General features: G+C 31.0%; 1 protein-coding gene across 10 annotated transcripts in view; it reads right to left on the bottom strand.

Annotated features, from left to right (window-relative positions):
• The window catches only part of CNOT2 (CCR4-NOT transcription complex subunit 2), a 153932-nt gene that overhangs the window by 1679 nt on the left and 134232 nt on the right, over positions 1-18021 (bottom strand). For all 10 annotated transcript variants that reach the window (XM_031939183.1, XM_031939186.1, XM_031939190.1 and 7 more), the window contains 7 exons: positions 16569-16693; positions 15184-15304; positions 14925-15081; positions 13723-13784; positions 13570-13619; positions 7133-7233; positions 4417-4561 (listed from right to left, as the gene is read on the bottom strand). In XM_031939183.1, the coding sequence (XP_031795043.1) occupies positions 4417-4561; positions 7133-7233; positions 13570-13619; positions 13723-13784; positions 14925-15081; positions 15184-15304; positions 16569-16693 (761 nt within the window). The remainder of the gene's footprint in view (positions 1-4416; positions 4562-7132; positions 7234-13569; positions 13620-13722; positions 13785-14924; positions 15082-15183; positions 15305-16568; positions 16694-18021) is intronic.

Below are 18021 nucleotides of genomic sequence, written 5' to 3'. Positions count from 1 at the left end.
TGATCATGAGCTTTCTTCAAAACAGGCTACAGGTTTAATGGTTTTAAAAGGGACAGGGGAAGGATTCTAAATTTCACTTCTTATAGATGTTTAATTACAAAATCAACATAATATAAAAAAGACTTTTTAATTGAAGCACAGGAATAATTTTAAGGAATGTTCTCAAGCCATCCTCTCAAGTTATAAAAATCCTATAAGGAGGGATAGGTTTGGTGACAAATTGAAATAAAATACATATTTAGACAAAGTAGCATAATAGGATAAATTGGTGACAATGAATAAAAATATCAATAGGAAACATTACAGTAGGCCTATCAAAAGGCATGAAAATATGAGCCTGAAATCAATAGCTTGAGTATTTTAAAAAAACTAAAAGTAACTTTTCCTTGTGACAAAAATTACTTGATAGGGGTCATTGTTTGAATTATCACAAAATTTGAAAATATTGGAATTATATATATTATTAATCTGTATCAAAAACACATTCTCGAAAATAAAAGTTTCTCCAGATAAACTTATAACATTCAAAAATGCATTTATGCAGACTTCAGGCCCAATTCTAAAAAACAAAAAACAAACAAACCAAAAAAACACCCAGCTTATTTAGCAAAAAAGAAAATGAGGAATTCTTTTTAAATTTGGTTAATTTATATTGACTTGGAATGCATGAAAGTTAACAATGGTATCAAAAAAATTAAGCCACCGCCATAAAAAATGCTTTATTATCAAGAAGTGATTGAAGAAAACTTTTTTTTTTTTTAAATCTGGAGATTTAGTACCCCAATCCTATCACTTTATATAATCCTAGAGAGAATTTGTCTGTTGTAAGAGAATGTCATGTCCAATATAACAATATAACAGGAATATTAACACTTTCTAAAACTTATTAGAGGAAAGGAAAAAAACATTTAAGCACTTAAGCTGGGCACTGTGCAAATAACACACTTGATCCTCTTAGTAGCAACTTCAAAGAGTTCAGAGTATTTTATTTAAGTTCTCCTTGATAACTATAATAGTTATACCCCAATTTTACAGATAGAAATGGACCTCCTTGATTTGATAGCATTTCTAATTAATTTCCTAGGTATAAACATACTTATCAATGGCTGGGTGTGTAATTATTGGGTACCAAAGTGTTCTGATTGCCTCATTTCTTTTAAAGATTAAATCAAAACCAACAAGTAAAGTTCAATTGTTGGATGAGTCTTATTGTTTAAATTTATATGGTTTTGGGATGCATAGTTTAATGTGAACAAATGTCATCAACTGTTAATCTCAAGAAAAATAAACGATTAAAAAAATTGTTTCATGTTCTAATGCCACTACTTTAAAATAGATTTCAAAAAAATGAAGAAACTGTACTTCTACTCAAGATATATAACTACTACTCAAGTTATATAACTTCAGTTTTGGAAAAGAAATGGAAAGAGAAGGAAATAAATTCTTAGAATTATAGGATCACATGGTTGAAAGGGGCCCTTGGAGATCATCAAATCCAACCCTTGCCAAAAGCATGACTCCTCATATATACAAGATATCTGGGAACTCAATACTTTCCCCCTCCCCAAAAGTAATGCTGCTGTAATATCTGGAGGCAGCTGTGAGGAAGATTTTTCCTTCAGATATACACTCTACTTTTCTCCAAGACCAAGCAAGATAAATTTAATGCCTTTTCTAGATGTTCAAAATGGGTTCAAACATGACAAATTTGAGATAAGCTAAAGAAAAACAATGGAAACTTTTTCTTAAATTGTTTCCCTGACTGAGGAATTTCTTCCACAGGAAAAGGATTTAGGTTAAATAAGTTGATACGGACAACTGAAATATGGATAACTGAAGCCAATTTCTCACCCCACCCCAAATATGCTTATCTAAGAAGAAAAATATTCTTTAGCCCAAACTGTACAACTATCCATATTTCCTATTTCACTTATTAACATCTCAATTTTATTGTACATAACAAGTTAACTTACAAGAAAGATAATATATAATACATATATATATATATATATATACACACACACTCAGAAAAATGTTTCAAAAATAGCAAGAAAAGACAATAGGGGCTCGTACCTGATATTATGCTAGTAAATAATTTATGTTTAACATTTTAAAAATTGGTATTGCATATTTTAAAGCTGTCAATTCTTTTGATACAAAAATATGTTCAACTGTTTTTGTTTGAATATATTAGAAAAGAAATGAAAACTCATGGTAGAAATGGTAATGCATATATAACTAGTAAAATAGACTGTCTAAAACCTCAAAATAAGAATTAAGTAGTTGAATAACATTTTATATTTGTAGAGTACTTTTTAAAGCACTTTAACATATGCAGTTTTGAGAATTTGAGATGTCATCTTAAAATAAGACTATTTTTGTTTCATATTTGTTATTTTATTTGTGGGACTGACTTCTCTTTCACTCTGCTTTTTCAAAAGGTATAACTATGAGAACATTTACTAATTATATTTTCATTCCTAGTTACTACTGATTTTTAATTTTTAAAATTTTTTTTCCATTATTTATACAACTTTTAAGGAAAGCTGAAAAGTAATATTTTTAATACAAGTTTTCCTTAACAAAACTTCTAAATGGCAATGCAGATAATGAAACTACAATCATTATTTTTAAATGTTGTGCTTCTGTGAGTTTAGCAAAGTTGATAAAACAAAATGGAAGAATAATACTCTTAATGTGACTGTATTAAGAAAAGTTGGTATGTCTTCCCCAAGATAATCCAAAATGTCAAGTCTCCATCTTAAGCATGTACATCCAAATTGACTCTACTCATTTAATTTCTTTAATTATGCCAATATGCAGCATTTTTTCCCCCAATAAGTCTAGGACCAATCCCAATGTATAATCTATTTTTGTAACATAAAATGAGTGGGAAGAAAATTCTTTTTCAAATGAATGAAAACTCCTTGCTATTTAATTTTTTCTTTAATTGAAATATTAAGTATTGCCTAAAATGTGAATTTACTGTCTGTCCTTCACAATCCTTCATAAATATTTTCTGGAGCTTTACATAACATATAAGAAAGGTACGTACATTGACTGTGGGGTCAATTTAGATGCACTATAAACACTTTTATTAGAAAATCTCACTCATCCTCTATGAATCTGATAATACAGTCAATAGCAAACATTACAATAATATAGTCACAGTAGTAGAGTAATAAAGAATGCACCTGCAAATTTTAAAAACATAACAAAGAAACTGGTATGACATAATACATTCTAATAGAAATCCAAAAACCACATAGATGAACACAAATTTGGGGGTGTTCACATTCACATTAAATACCCATAGAAAACTGGGCAGTTGGTTAGACCTAACTGGGACACAGAACCAAGTATGAAAACTTGACTCCAAATAATTCTACCTTGGCTACACTAACAAAACATCCATAAATAATTAAAGAACCACTTACTAGAAGATTCTTCTTCTGAATTCCATCTTCCTAATCTCAAGCCAAATAGTTCTCATAAAACACAGTACAGTGAAATGTCTTCAATTTTTGCTTCATGCCACAGAGTTATTCTATTATCAGTGCAAATGCACCATAGGTGTAATAAGTAATGAGATGACATTTCACCTTCGATATTAAGAGAAACAAATCCTGAGACTTAATGGTTCAAAAAACAAAATTTCTAAACCCTTAGAATCATCAATAGAAGTGTGCAGGAAAATCCTGGATTTTGGAGAGCAGTATACTCTAACCTTTCATATAATCCTGGATACAAGAGTACAGCATTGAAAAAGCAAGACATCTTTGAAATTGAGACAAGAAGATATGGTATCTGGGACCAAAGTAACTTCCTACAGATTTTACTAGGAAAACTCAAGAGTGGTGTTTGTTGTTTATTTTGTTTTGAGAAACCATATGCCCATTTCTCCAGCATGCTGAATTTTACTCAAAGTTCATGCATTTGGATTAATATAATTTCTTTTTCTAGGACAGTTGGCAAAGACTTAACGTTCATTGGAATGAGTAAAATGTTGATGTGTTAAAAAAAAAAAAAAGTGTTACTTTTAACTAAATCTAATATTTGTTTAAATAATATAAGAATACATGACTTTGGGATTGCAAGAGGGTATCTTTATTTTACAATTCAGTAGTCACAAAAAATATATATATTTCAATGTTACCAGGACTTGTGCAAAATTACAAAATCTCTTTACTAGGCTCAATCATTTTCCTAACTATTGATGAAATAAACTGTTTCATGACCCCCTCCTGGAGTCTAAAATCAAGTCACAAAAGGAAGTGGAGACAAAAGATTTGCTAAATATCTGGCACATTATTGGAATGGATGTATTAGTACATACATAAACAGATAAACAAGGAGGTTTAATAAAAAAAGTTTAGATTTATACATTTACACATTTGCACAAGGAAAAAAATATACCTTAGCTACTTTCCTCCAGTTAAGACAGTCAAAGAAGTAATATGTTCCCCTCTCATATGTATTGGTTTTCATTGCTGGCTCCATGCCTGGTGCCCTGGTAATCCATACTCGTTCTTCTTTGTGATATCTCCAATCTCGGTTAAAACTTTAAAAAAAAAAAAAATTTATTTTTCCCTGTTATTTTTGATATATTTTACATAAACATCTAAATTCTTTTAGAACTTTTTTAAAGAAGTTTAGAAACACGAATGAAAATCCATAATCAAATTTGCTTCACCTAATCATTTTGTTTTAATAATATCCTTTATTAAGAATAAGAAAGCAATTTCTTAGTATCTTTTATTAAGTAAAAAAAATTTTTGTTTTAGTGAATTGTAGATCCCTTTCATTGAATAAAAGCACCTTTTGTTGCTAATGAAAATGAGAAACAACATAAAAATATAAGGAAAAATCTTAAAGGTTAAATATCTGCCATATGATTTAGGCAATACTTTTCTTCTCTTTATACAACTGTATTTTTGATAATTTAAATGTAATATCAATAGTATGACACTAGTAACTAGTTAGTAGTTTTGTCTTTATGGACTACTATATGCCTTTGCACACAGTCCTTTGACTGTGCTGGGTATTGGTGAACCAAAAAAACCAAAAACAAAACCTTACCCTCAAGAGCATGCATTATATCAATGTACTAATGCATTTGTTTAAGGTGATATGAGATAAATGCAGTTTTTTCAGGATGAGATCCTAGCAGCTGGGAGAATAAAAAAAGCATAGAAAAAGTGACAGCACTGTATACATCACAATTTATAGGAAGGCACAGAAAGAGTAGATGGAGTGCTATATATGAGGAGGAACACAATGGTTACATTAGTAGAAGTATTGAGTTAGCGAAGGGAAGTAAGGTATATTATAAAGGGCTTTAAAAGCCAAAGAGATGAATTAATAGAGGAAAGATACCAGTCTGAGGACTGGAATGACATAAGAGCTAATCCATAGGAATCAACAACTATTTCTTATGTGCTTGTGATTTTTGAGGCACTTTTAAATTATTTTGGTATATTTATGTAGGCTGGATTGGGAAGAGATTATAAACAAGGAAATCCATGAAAAAGCTGTTGAAACAGTCCTGTGGACAAGGATCTGAACTAACTAGGGTACTGTCCAGATAAAAAAGATGCTAAGAGATATTTGGATAGATTTACTCAGAAACTAATTATGTCACCTATATTTATACAATACATACTTTCATGACCGCAACTGATCACAGAATGGCTAAATATGTCCACCAATGACAGTTCTTAGATGATTGAATTAATTTTCATTTGTGATATATAGCTAAACTTACAGTGGCTTAAGTTAAAGGTTAAATTTGACCTTACAGAATTCATTTGAGAACTTAAAAATCTAACAAATTACAGAATTTAATTTTAGGAAAGAAATAAAGTAGGGTAAGGAGGATTTATTCAGATCCTACTAAGGAAAACAGAAAGGAAAGAAAGGATAATGGAGAAAGTTGGAACATGAGATCTACCATTTAGGTAAAATGACAAGGAAGTAAGAGGTTTTTATATTATTCAGAAAGTTTAGGGACAAGTAAAACTTGCTTTTTAAGGAAATCAGTGGAGATAATACAAACATTCTTCAGCTCAGGCAATAAATGGTGAAGTAAATTTATTGATAAAACTAATTTCATTTTCCTTAGAAAAAGTTTTTACTAAAATTAATGATAGTCCCTGATGCCTATTATATTCTAAATAAATACCTTTATAAGAAACTGAAACTCCTAACTCTAATTATCACTTTTTGGCAATAAGGGGAAAATGCTACTATAGTTACCATGGAAATTCAGTAATAATATAAGGTACAGCCAACTAGGATCAAGTGACATTGACTAAACATTGTTCTTAAGTAGATATAGAAACACTGGGCCAATAGCAGAAATTATTCCTGGAAATAAATGGGCCAATTGTTTTATACTAGCTACTATTAAATATGGCCAAGAGAATGTTGGATAAAAATTACCCATAGTTTTAAAAAAAAATCTGATCCTTTCAAACATATTAAAGTCTCACTCACTTACCCTTTACCTTTGTTGTATATTCCAGATTTTTGTTTTCATTGTACTTTAAACAATTTACTATTTACTTTTCTTGACTTTTACTATAAAACCATTAAATTGTTCAAAATACAGTGAAAGCAAAAAAAAAAAAAAATCTTAAGGATAAAACAAAGTACAATGACTTTGTAAAAGGCTTGAGATGACATGAACTTAAAAACATGGGTAGGTAGACATGAACTACCGCAGAACTAAATGAATTAAAAGATTTGGTCAATTTGATTGATTGCCAATAATTTACATAAGCTTCAGAAAGAAGAGAAGAACATTCCTTTGTACTGGGTAAACCAGCGGAAAGTAAGGAATTAAAAGATTCTTGTAGATTTCTTCACACCAGTCTTCATGAGTTATATTACCTTGATCCACTTAAATATTTTGGTCAAGCTGATTCTTTATAAAAAAATATACCATTATGCTAATTTCAATTTAAAAATCAGGTTTCAGGTCATTTAAAAAATAAAACTTTATAATTTACAACACATAATAATATATGTAATATTACATTATTCACATAATTTAAATATAACTTGACAACCAGAGAACGACTATGACTCCTCTATGATACAAAAAAAAAGTGATCAAATATTTTGAACATACAGCTCTACTGCTGCTAAAAGCTGTAATACGTCTCCTCCATTCATGTAATAGAGATAGAATAGTAGATCTTCTCCATATCGGCCCAGTTTTATTGCAGCCAGCTATAAAAGAAGAATATTCAAATAAAAATCAAGAATATAAAACAACTATAAGAATGCTAATATAAAACACACCATTTTGAAAATGAGAGTATAGACCATTTTTAACTGCAGCATTTTACAAATTGATCACTGAGAACTATAATTCTAAAACGTTTTTTATTTATACATATGAAAGAAAGAAGGAAAGGGGGGAGGGAGAAAATGAAAAGAAGGAAAGGAGGCAGGAAGGCAGGCTTATATTGAAAAATATTTTCAAATGTTTAGTGTTCTGTTTTTGTTTTTACAATGTAACAAAATTTCAAACTGAAAAATAAATCTTTAAGACTTTAAGAAAATTTCCTAATATAACTAGAACTACTAGATGAAGAAGATTTTTTAGTCATTTATTGTGTATTGGGGCAATTTTGTACTTACAATTTTGTTCAAGTATCCTGCCATTTAGGGGAGGGGGTGGGGGGGGTAAGAGGTGAAAAATTGGAACAAGAGGTTTGGCAATTGTTAATGCTGTAAAGTTACCCATGTATATATCCTGTAAATAAAAGGCTATTAAATAAAAAAAAATAAAATAAAATAAAAAAATCAAAATAAAAAAAACAATTTTGTTCAAGTAGCAAAAGCCCATGGTGAAAATTTTCTCACTTGATAGAGCTCAACAACAGTTTTGTACCTTACCATCTTGTTGAGGTGACTGGGCTACTAATAGGCTGTGACATTCCTACCATTACATAGTTAGTATGTGTCAGAATCAGAACTTGAACCCAATATTTCCTCACACAGGCTGGGCTTACATTCACTTAATCATACTGTCTTCTCAATTTAAAATTACACAAAACAGCATATTTTCAAGTCAACTTTATTTAAAATCTAGTAATATTATAAATAACTTACTTAGTAGGGATATGGATGTTTGCTATACTTTGTACAGGAATTTCGAATGGGATAGCTAATTTCGTAAGACATCACAATTTTCTTTCCCCCTTTTTAAAAATATAAACCAGTATTGAAAAAAAATTTTAAAGTTTGTACTTTTTTATTTAAAAACTTTTATTTTGTTTTTAAGTGTTTTGTATTGTGCTGTAAATATTATAATTTTGCTAGAACTATTTTTATTTTAATTTTGGTATGTAATTCCGAGACATAGCTGTCATATTTTTAGATTTTTTTTTCTTTTGGGAGACCCCCAAACTATACAGGTTTGCTGTTTATTGCATCTGGCATTGTTACTTATTTCCTTATGGAATCCTGTATATTGCTTCATGGAATAACCAGAGTTCTACAAAATTTATTATGAAATGATGTGTAATAATAAGGGAGAAAGAATTCCAGGTTCCAGACCAAAGAATTCATGATGCATTGTCTCAACCACAAAAGAGTGATAGCCATTCTAACTTTCCACATAAAAAGACCCTATGCATAGAGGAAAATTATTTTTCTGGATTCAAGATCTAGGCAATTATTTATTTGGTCCCTACAAAATCTGGTAAAAATGTTTATCTTTTTATGTCCTAATATCATACTTGCCCTCTTCAAATTTAGAAAGTAGTGATAAAATAGACCTGTATTTTTCTACTAGAGTTCATAATTTCTTGTAGGAATCACAATCAAATCAATAAAAAATACTTAAGTACTTTAAAAGGATTTTGCTAAGTGCTGGTTATATAAAAAAAAGGGGGGAAGGGGGACAGAGTATCAGACATTGATCTAAGGGAGCTCACAATCTAAGAGGGAAACAACAAACAAACAACCATGTAAAAGACAAACTAGAAATTATAAAGAAAAGACTCTAAAATTAAGGGGGTTTGGGAAAAAGACATCTTGTTGAGAAAGGATTTAGCTGAGACTGAAAGAAAATCAGAAAAGCTAGATGGAGGAAGAGAATTTTAGGCATGGGAGATAATCAGTGATTTATGACAGTGAGGGAATATTAGATTAGAAAGGTTTGGGAAGGGGCCAAGTTAAGAAAAGCCAATGTAAAGATTTTGTATATAATTCTGGAAGTGATAGGGAATAACTAGCATTTAATTAGTAGAAAGTGACATGGTCAGATAAGTAATTTGATAGCTGAAAGGATACATTACAGTGGGGAAAAGAATTGAAGCAGGATGACCAACAAAAGAGTAGCCTAAGTATGAAATGATGAAGGATTGCAATAAGGTAATAGCAGTGCCAGGAAAGAAAAAGTAATATACAAAAAGATACTGCATAATGAAAACTGGCTAAGATTTGGCAACAGTTTGGATATAGGTAGTCTATAGTATATATAGTAGAGTGAGAAATCAAGGATGATTATCTAGATTATTAGCCTGAGTGATTGAAAGAAATGTTGCTCCAGACAGTAATGGGAAAGTTAAAAGGAGGGAAAAGGGGAAGAGAAGTAATGAATTCATTTTATGATATGCTGGGGACAGAGTTCCAGGTGTTCAATAGACAGTTGGAGATTTAAGACTAGAGATTTAGCGGTGAAAAGTTAGGGCTAGATAAGGAGATTTAAGAATCATTAGTATAAAGATAATAATTGAATCCATAAGAATCAATGAGATCAAATGAAACTGAACAGAAAAAAAGAGGACCCAAGACAAAGTTCTTGGAGGATAACCATAATGATGAAGCATGATATGGATGAAGATCAAACAAAGGAGATGGAGAAGTGGTTAGACATCTTGGGACAGAACAAGAAGAGAGTAGTGTTGGCAAGAAAACCAAGAGAAAAGAGAGTATCATGATGGGTAAGTGTCAAAGGCAGAAAAATAGAAAGGTCAACAAGGCAGAGGGCTGAAATAAAGCCATTACATTTGCAATTAAGAAATCATTGTTAACTTATGAGAGAAGTTTTAATTTAATGAAGAGGTTAGAAACTGCAGGCTTAAAAATGAAGTGAGAGGAAAGGCAATAGAACCACTAATAGATCTTTTCAAGTAGTTTAGCCACAAAAGGAGGAGAGATTTGACAAAAGCTAGTGGGAATGGATGTCTAAAGTGAAAATATTCTGAGGATGAAGAAAATATTGGCTTCTTTGTAGGCAGCAGAGATGATAGATGGAATAATCTGCTACAAAAGATGGGACAGAAATGAAATGCATATAAAGGGTTGTCTTGGCAAAAAGGGGGCCATCTTTTCACTTGACACAAGGGTGAAATTGAGATGGTGCTGAAGACAGCTGAGTAATTTGAGATGAGAAAGAAAAGAAAGGGAATAAGAGGGAACTTTCAAGCAAATGATCTCATTTTCCCCCAGTGAATCAAAAGGTAAGGTTGTCAGATGGAAAGGTTAAGAGAGAGGAGAGAGGATTAAATAGGGAAGTCTTTTTCTAAGACTGCCTTGTCATAGTGAAGACCCAATTGAAAATAAGCAACAAACAGAAATTTGTGGTATACCCAGTCAGCATGGTTTTGTGATTTTCTCCAGCTTTGTTCAGTAGCATATAAATAGGAAGAAAAGTGTTAAGAATAATCTAAGGCTAAGACAGGAAAGATCAAGAACAGCCATAACATAAGGAGATAAAAAGACTGAAAAACAGAATAATTTCAAGTTGAACTGATTCACCAAAGGGTCAAAATGGAAAAGGAAAGAGAATGTAGCCAGAATGACCTAACAGGATTTGGGGTTGAAAGGATGAGGGAGAGGTAAAATGAGAACAAACTGTGAACAGAGCAATTTCTGAGTTCATGAATATTTAAGTGGAACCCCTATAGTTAATGGCAAGTTAGGGGACTTACCATTTCTGTGTACAGCTGAAGTGGGGTGGAGAAGTAAGTTTTGGAAAGTAAGTTGAACTAAGAGATTAGGAATACTAACCTCTCCTACCTTAAGAGCAGGAGTTAGGAGAGGAAAGATAAGGCACTGAGTCAGGGACTGAATTTACTGAGGAAAGAAGAGTGTCCTCAAGGTCAGGAGATAATATCAGAATCTTGACTGTGATAATATCAGAATCTGATCTAAATATAGATTGAGTCATCCTTTAAGGGAGGAGAAGTAAATGAATGATGGTAGTAGACAGAGAATCTAGAAGTAGAAACAGGGAATAAGAAGTATTCCTACTTGCCCAGCAAAACAGGGGATATAAATCAAAGTTTAACCAATGCTGGAGTGATGAATATGAAGTTTTATCATCAGGAGGGACTAGATCTCAGTGAATGCAAGAAGACAGGAGAAAGGAAAAGATTTTAAATGAAAGTAGGCTTGTTTTCTAAAGAGAATTACATTTCTGCAAACTTGTGGGTAGATTGAGGGGGACAGAGGGGACTAAGAAGTTAACAAAGCAGGTCATAGTAAAACTGAGACAATGACAGCCAGGGGTTCAGAAATCACTGGGATTGGGAGCATATGATGAAGGATGAATTTGTTAATCACTGTGGTATGAGTTTATTACCTCAGGATTTCAGGTTCACGGAAAAGGGGAATGTGGGGGTGGAAAGTCAACACCACCAGCTCAGGTGAGAAAAATCGTTAAGACTGAAACAAGATATACACTGGGTGCTTGGGAGAAAATGCAATGAAATGGCTGTTTCAGGAATGGCAGGCTTAAAATGCTTCCCTTCTTTTCTAGCAGAAGACTGAAGAATTAAAAGTTCCTCTAAATACATATGAGAAATTGTTAAGTGTTGCATTTTGAAGTCAGAGAACCAGAGTTTAACTCTCAGGAACCAAATGGAACCAAATACGCTCTTTTTCAGCAGAGATCTAGCACACAGATCTAGTGTGGAGAATGTCAAAAAATTAGAGTACAGATAATAATTTAGCTGGACGTTAAAAATAAAAAAGTAGGGCCACTACTATAAATAATTTTAAGTGGTGAAGGGTGGAAGAATAATGTGTACCATTCATATTAAAGCAATTATTTTTTGCCTAGAAATCAACGGCTTGTAATACACCATGGTGCCATCTTAACTTTCCAGTGTCATTTCATTTCTACTCTCAGCTTGTGTTTCCCATCAAACTGCTCTATAATCTGAATATAGCATCATTCTCCTATAATTGCTCAAATTCTTTCTAAGCCTTAAGACTTGACATCACTCACTTTGCCTATTTAATTCCTCCCCATCTTTTAAAGTTTAGTTCAAATATCATAAAATGTATCGCACTCTATGGTCGACGGCTTTCCCATGGCACTCAGCATTTTGCTTCATGCCTTTCTAATCATTTATGTTATCAAGTAAAATTCTATATCCTAATTATCTGTATTTATGTTTATTTCCATCTTAGTCTGCATATTCCATAAGGGCAATATCTTATTAACCTTTGCAAATCACCTATAAGATCAATAACTCAATTATTTGTTGAAAACATTGTTTTGAAAACTAAAATCAATTTCTTTGCCAGGTCGTAATTAGTATGCCTGACTCCACTCTTTCACAAAATTATTTTAAATACATTACAAAATTCTGTAAGTCCTAAACAGTTAACATATTTGTTCCTATTTAAAGACATGTCATTCAGCTTCAAAGAATTTCCCCACTGTACATATTCTTCAATTGTTATAAAATCTGACAGTGCTTTTTATTGACCTCTTCCTCCCCATATTTTTGTTTAAGTTGGTTAAAAAGAGTTATAATTTTCTCTACTATAGAAATTTAAAATAACATTTCTCTTCTTAGAAATAGATTAGGGCTTCTATTTTTTAATACTTGTTTCATACTAGACTTAGAAAAAAACAAAACATAATGAGATATGGAAAAATGTACTTCACAACTGAATCTTTAAGCACAGCTCATCCATTAACAGTGATAATAGAAGTAGGAGATAAAAATTCTGGATTTAGAATTAGGAAGTCCTAGGTTCAAATACTATCTCAATGCTTTTTTACCTTGGTCAATTCATTATTTACCTTCTATATGCATCAGATAATTCCCTACAATTTATGTATTTACTAAATAATAGTTGGATTTCAATCTGTGGTAGTAGATTTTCTATACCAGGATTTTACCACACTAAAGAAGACAAAGACCTTTCATGTGTTTACAAAACATTTCATTTAAAGCCACAATATATGTCACTTTAAAAAATCAGAGCATATAATATAATTATCAAAAGGCAAAGTTCTCCATATAGCGTATATCATGGGCAGAGTCCTGCCTGTATGTTATTAATGACTACTTTGAAAGCAAAATACTAGTATCTATAATAAATACTGGATCACCAAAGAACCATTTGAATGTGAGAGAAAAAAAAAGAACCAAAAGGAGATCAAATAGAATTTTATAAAGTTAAAAAACATATAATTTTACAAATTAAATTAAGCAGCTAAGTATTTCTGAAATGTAGCATTAAACTGTAAAAAGTTTTTACTTGTCAGATAATTAAACTTATGTTGATTAAGGAGAAGAAAAGCATACTCACCTTATCTCTAATGTGAATGTTCGTTAAGTACTCAGATGGAACGTGGAAGTCTATATAATAAAAAAGGGGGGGGGGGTGCTGATTACCTACTTATCTACAGATATTGGGAGTAAAATTGAGGGAATAAGTTTCAATATGAATAGATTCCCCTACCTATGTCTTGAGGTCGACAAGGCGAAGATGCCCAGGGTGATGCAAATTTGGGATAGAGATTTCTGAACAGGAAAAAAAAAATTACTATCAAATCAGTAAAATTTTTCCCACATATTTTTATATGTGTGTGTGTGTGTGTGTGTGTGTGTGTGTGTGTATCTATATATAGATACAGATATTTGTATATCACAAAGGATTTATTAATACTATAATAAATATCACTGGGGGAAAACATACTACATAATAATTATTTATCAAAGGCTACTATCTCTGGCACTAAGTTTCACTTGTGGAATTTGGAGGATTTGATTTTATAAATTAAATAAAGATATATGCTGATTCCAAATGTTAACTAGTGAAATAAATAGTAGAAGCAAAAATTAATAAATTAAAGATCAGAACAACTTAAAGGGATTATATATATATATATATATATTAACCCTAGCAATGTAATAAACACAAAATAGCCCTAAAGTTTTGTCACATTTGAAATGTTCTACTTTTACTTTTTATTCAAAGAAGTGGAAAAAAGAGGAAATTAATATAAACAAATTTCAAGTGGGACTTAATCACGATATAACTTGCCTACTTTTATCATCAAAGCAATTTTCTGCCTTTTAGGAAGTACCTTCATTAGTATTTACTCACACACTATGACTCTCTTTTTAGTTTTAGCACATTTCTCTTAACATTTTGCCAAACTAAATATGAGATAATTAATGTCTTAGCTAACTTTATTATCAAAGGACTAATATGGCAGAATTAACGTAAAAACCCATAAAAGCTAAATTTATATATAGTGCTAGCATTTTTAAAAAGTCAATTTAAAACAGAATTATAGATGCCATATTGCTAAATTAAGACTTTTTCATTACAAGTAGGACTCCAAAAAAATTCAGAATGTTTATGTATAAAAAAAATGGATAAATACCTTTCATTAAAAAGGACAGTTATAAAACTACTATAAAGCCCATAAAATATACTACAAGTTAATAGTTTAATGGAAAGCTTATAATGCTAACTGATTTTCTTCAAAACTATGAGGCTATTTTTTACCAAAAAGAAAATTTCAATTTAACTGACAGTACATTTCAATGTTTAACTTACAAGATAAATTTACTTTGTTTTTTACTAATATATATCATAAAAAGCAATAAAGCTTTTTTAAAAAATGATTTTGTTTATTGAGAAAATAGACTTACTCAGGAGAGTTGAGATTGAGGCCTAGTGTTGTTAAGTCACTTCCTAATGCAAGATGTACCATTCCTGGGTCTGTCTCTGCTGCTCTAATAAATGTCAGCAGGCCAATCATTCCAAATTGGTCCGTCACCATCCCTTGAGGAATGTTAGTAACCCGACCTGGATAATAATACCACATTTTAAAATTTTAAAGTTCTTTTCTGTGTGAAATAAAGAATATACATTCAAAAGTTTGTTAAATTGTCTCTTATATGGGCCCACCATCAGGTAACACCTGGATCCCTTTTTTCTGCTGGTTATTGTTTTGTGTTGTTGAACTTTTGTCTCCAGGGAATTTGGGTCCATCTGTACTTGAAGATGTCTTACCAGATGTATTCAAATTCTGAAACAAGGAAGAATTTTCAAAAGTGAATGTAAAATCTGCTTATTTGCAAAAACTCTCATGATCACATATGTGATGAATATTTATTATGTGAATATAATCACAACTTATATATCTGGAAATTATATTTAAGTTAATGACAAGTTAATATATCTTTCACAAGGTATAGATAGCATTCTATTTATCTTTAAAAATCCCTTTTAACAGTCCAGTGAGGCCTTACTCCTTTTTTTGAAATTTTTGAAATGCAACTACTTAGGATTACAAAGTTATTAAAATATTTTTAAAACAACAACAATAATTCATGAACTCTCTGAAATCTTTCCATGTACACCAAGTTAAGAATCCCTGCTCTAAAGTCTCCACAGCACCCCAATAAAACATTCAAATAAATTTAAAATAATAAAAAAAATTAAGTGCAAAGCCTATAACAGTCATTTCTCTCTAAAGTCAGAAAGATAAAAAATTAATTGAATAGTTTCATTTTTGAGGGAGTTCTTTAAAACAAAATTTTATAAAGATTCTCCATTAGGAAAAAAAAAAAAACAAAAAACAAATTACCTAACTTATTTCCATAAATGATATTACTCCTGCTTAGAATATGTGATTTCTTACGTTGTTCTTAATGTCCTTATGTTTTCAACTGTGATAATAAACAACATTTTTAGTGAAGAGATACTTCATATAAATGTGAACAAAATAAACATGTTGGATAAACCAAAATAGGAAATCTTTTTGCTAAAATCAACACAGGAATAGAAATGGGAAAATTCATTCCAGAAAACGCAGTTCCTTAGTTGGATATAATATTTCTTTTCTCTTCTTTCTTTATTTGTGCTGAGACATTTGGGGTTAAGTGACTTATCCAGGGTCACACAACTAGGATGTGTTAAGTATTTGAGATCACATTTAAACTCAGGTCCTCCTGACTCCAGGGCTGGTACTCTATCCACTGTGCCACCTAGCTGCATATAATATTTCAAACAGCAAGAGATTCAGGTGACAGGGACTACAATAAAATTTTAAATTAATTCTGAAATTTAACAACAATTTGCAAACTGATAGGAAATAACAATGTATTCTGATAAATTATGATTTTTTTCTATATAACTAAGAATTTAATTGTTAGAGTATTTTTAAGAGAAGCAATTTTGCAATACTACACACACACACACACACACACGGACTTCAAAATGCCACATATACTGAGAAAAGAAGAATCATTAAAAAAAATTTTTTTTTTTTAATGATTACAGTAACTTACAGATTTACTGTCCTCATTACTTGTTGTTGGGTCTTTATAGCTGGAGCCTGGCAATGCTGGAAAATCTTCATTGTGTATTGAAAAGTCCTGGGATTGCTCACTTGCTGGTTTTGTTACCATTCCAACTAGGTAGTGAAAACAAAATTACAGATGTTTAAAAAAATCTTTATGATCATCATTTTATTAAATATTTATTAAAATATGCTAATGAAATGGATTACATATGTATATTTTAAAATATTTGTACTTGTAAGAACAAGGTATGAATGTTTTTATTTGTAAACATTTAGAACCCTGCTCCAAAAATGTTTTATTTTAATATTGTCTTATCTCATAATATCTTTTTCTGTAGAATACAAGGGAGGTCATTTTAACACTAATTCAGTGCCATATTACAAATGCTTAATATTATCTGATATCAGCTTCAGTAGCAGTAACTTGTTTTTATCTAAAAAGCTTGCTTTCTTTAAAATGTTAACTAGATAATATATACACTACTAGTTAGCTTTCAAACACAAATGCATAAAGTAATGTTTAAAAGAACATGCCAATATTCTATTTGAAAATGACTTACAGGGTGGGAAAATTGCAATCAATTATATAACAACTCCACATTATTTCAGATTTTCTTAGGACTCCATGTTCTAGATGTATAACATGCAAGAACTGGGAAGTAATCCTCCCACTATACTTGGCATTGGTCAGGCCCTTAATAGAGTACAGTGTCCAGTTTGGGGCTCCACAATTCAAGTACGATATGGAGAAACTGGAGATGGTCCAAGGAGAACAACGGAAATGATTAAAGGGATGAAAAATTGGACCTATGAGGAAAGGTTAAAGACATTAGAGTCTGAATTGAAATTTCTATTATGAACAAGATAGTTCTCTGTTGCATGATCTGGAGGCCCTAGAAATCCTTCTTGATTAGAAATCTTAAAGGATTTTGCTATGTGATTAGAACCTATCGTTTTAAGTAAGTTATCTTTACACATGATCTACATCAGAATATTTCCAAGCGTTTAAATTCCCCAATTTACAAAAGAACTCACACTATACATGCATATAATTTATTGCCTGCCTATAAGCTTTGTATAAATTAGCTATATATTACATTATTGGGCTTGTTTCAATTTTAACTCGGCAGTTTTCTCTGCACTCTTGCTTTTCAATGAAACATGAGCAGGGGATTATAGTAGACCTGACAATTACCTAGATTACAGAGGTAACTACCATGACTTTAATGTTTACTGCTATTTGTATGCTCTTTGGCAATTTTTTTGGGGGGCAATCTTTTCTAGATCTCCCTTTTCTTGTCTGGGAAAAAAGGAGATAATTAAATTGAGTACATTAAATTTTTTCTAAGTCTATTCCAGTAGAGACTACACGTTTGTAATTTAGGCAGACTACAAAATAATTTCTTGCACTAGAAGAATAATTTTTTAACAATCAATTA

The sequence above is a fragment of the Sarcophilus harrisii genome, chromosome 5, assembly GCF_902635505.1.
Source record: "Sarcophilus harrisii chromosome 5, mSarHar1.11, whole genome shotgun sequence".
Classification (NCBI taxonomy): Eukaryota; Metazoa; Chordata; class Mammalia; order Dasyuromorphia; family Dasyuridae; genus Sarcophilus; species Sarcophilus harrisii.
The sequence above is the reverse complement of the archived record's forward strand: the minus strand, read 5'-3'. Positions and strand labels throughout refer to the sequence as shown.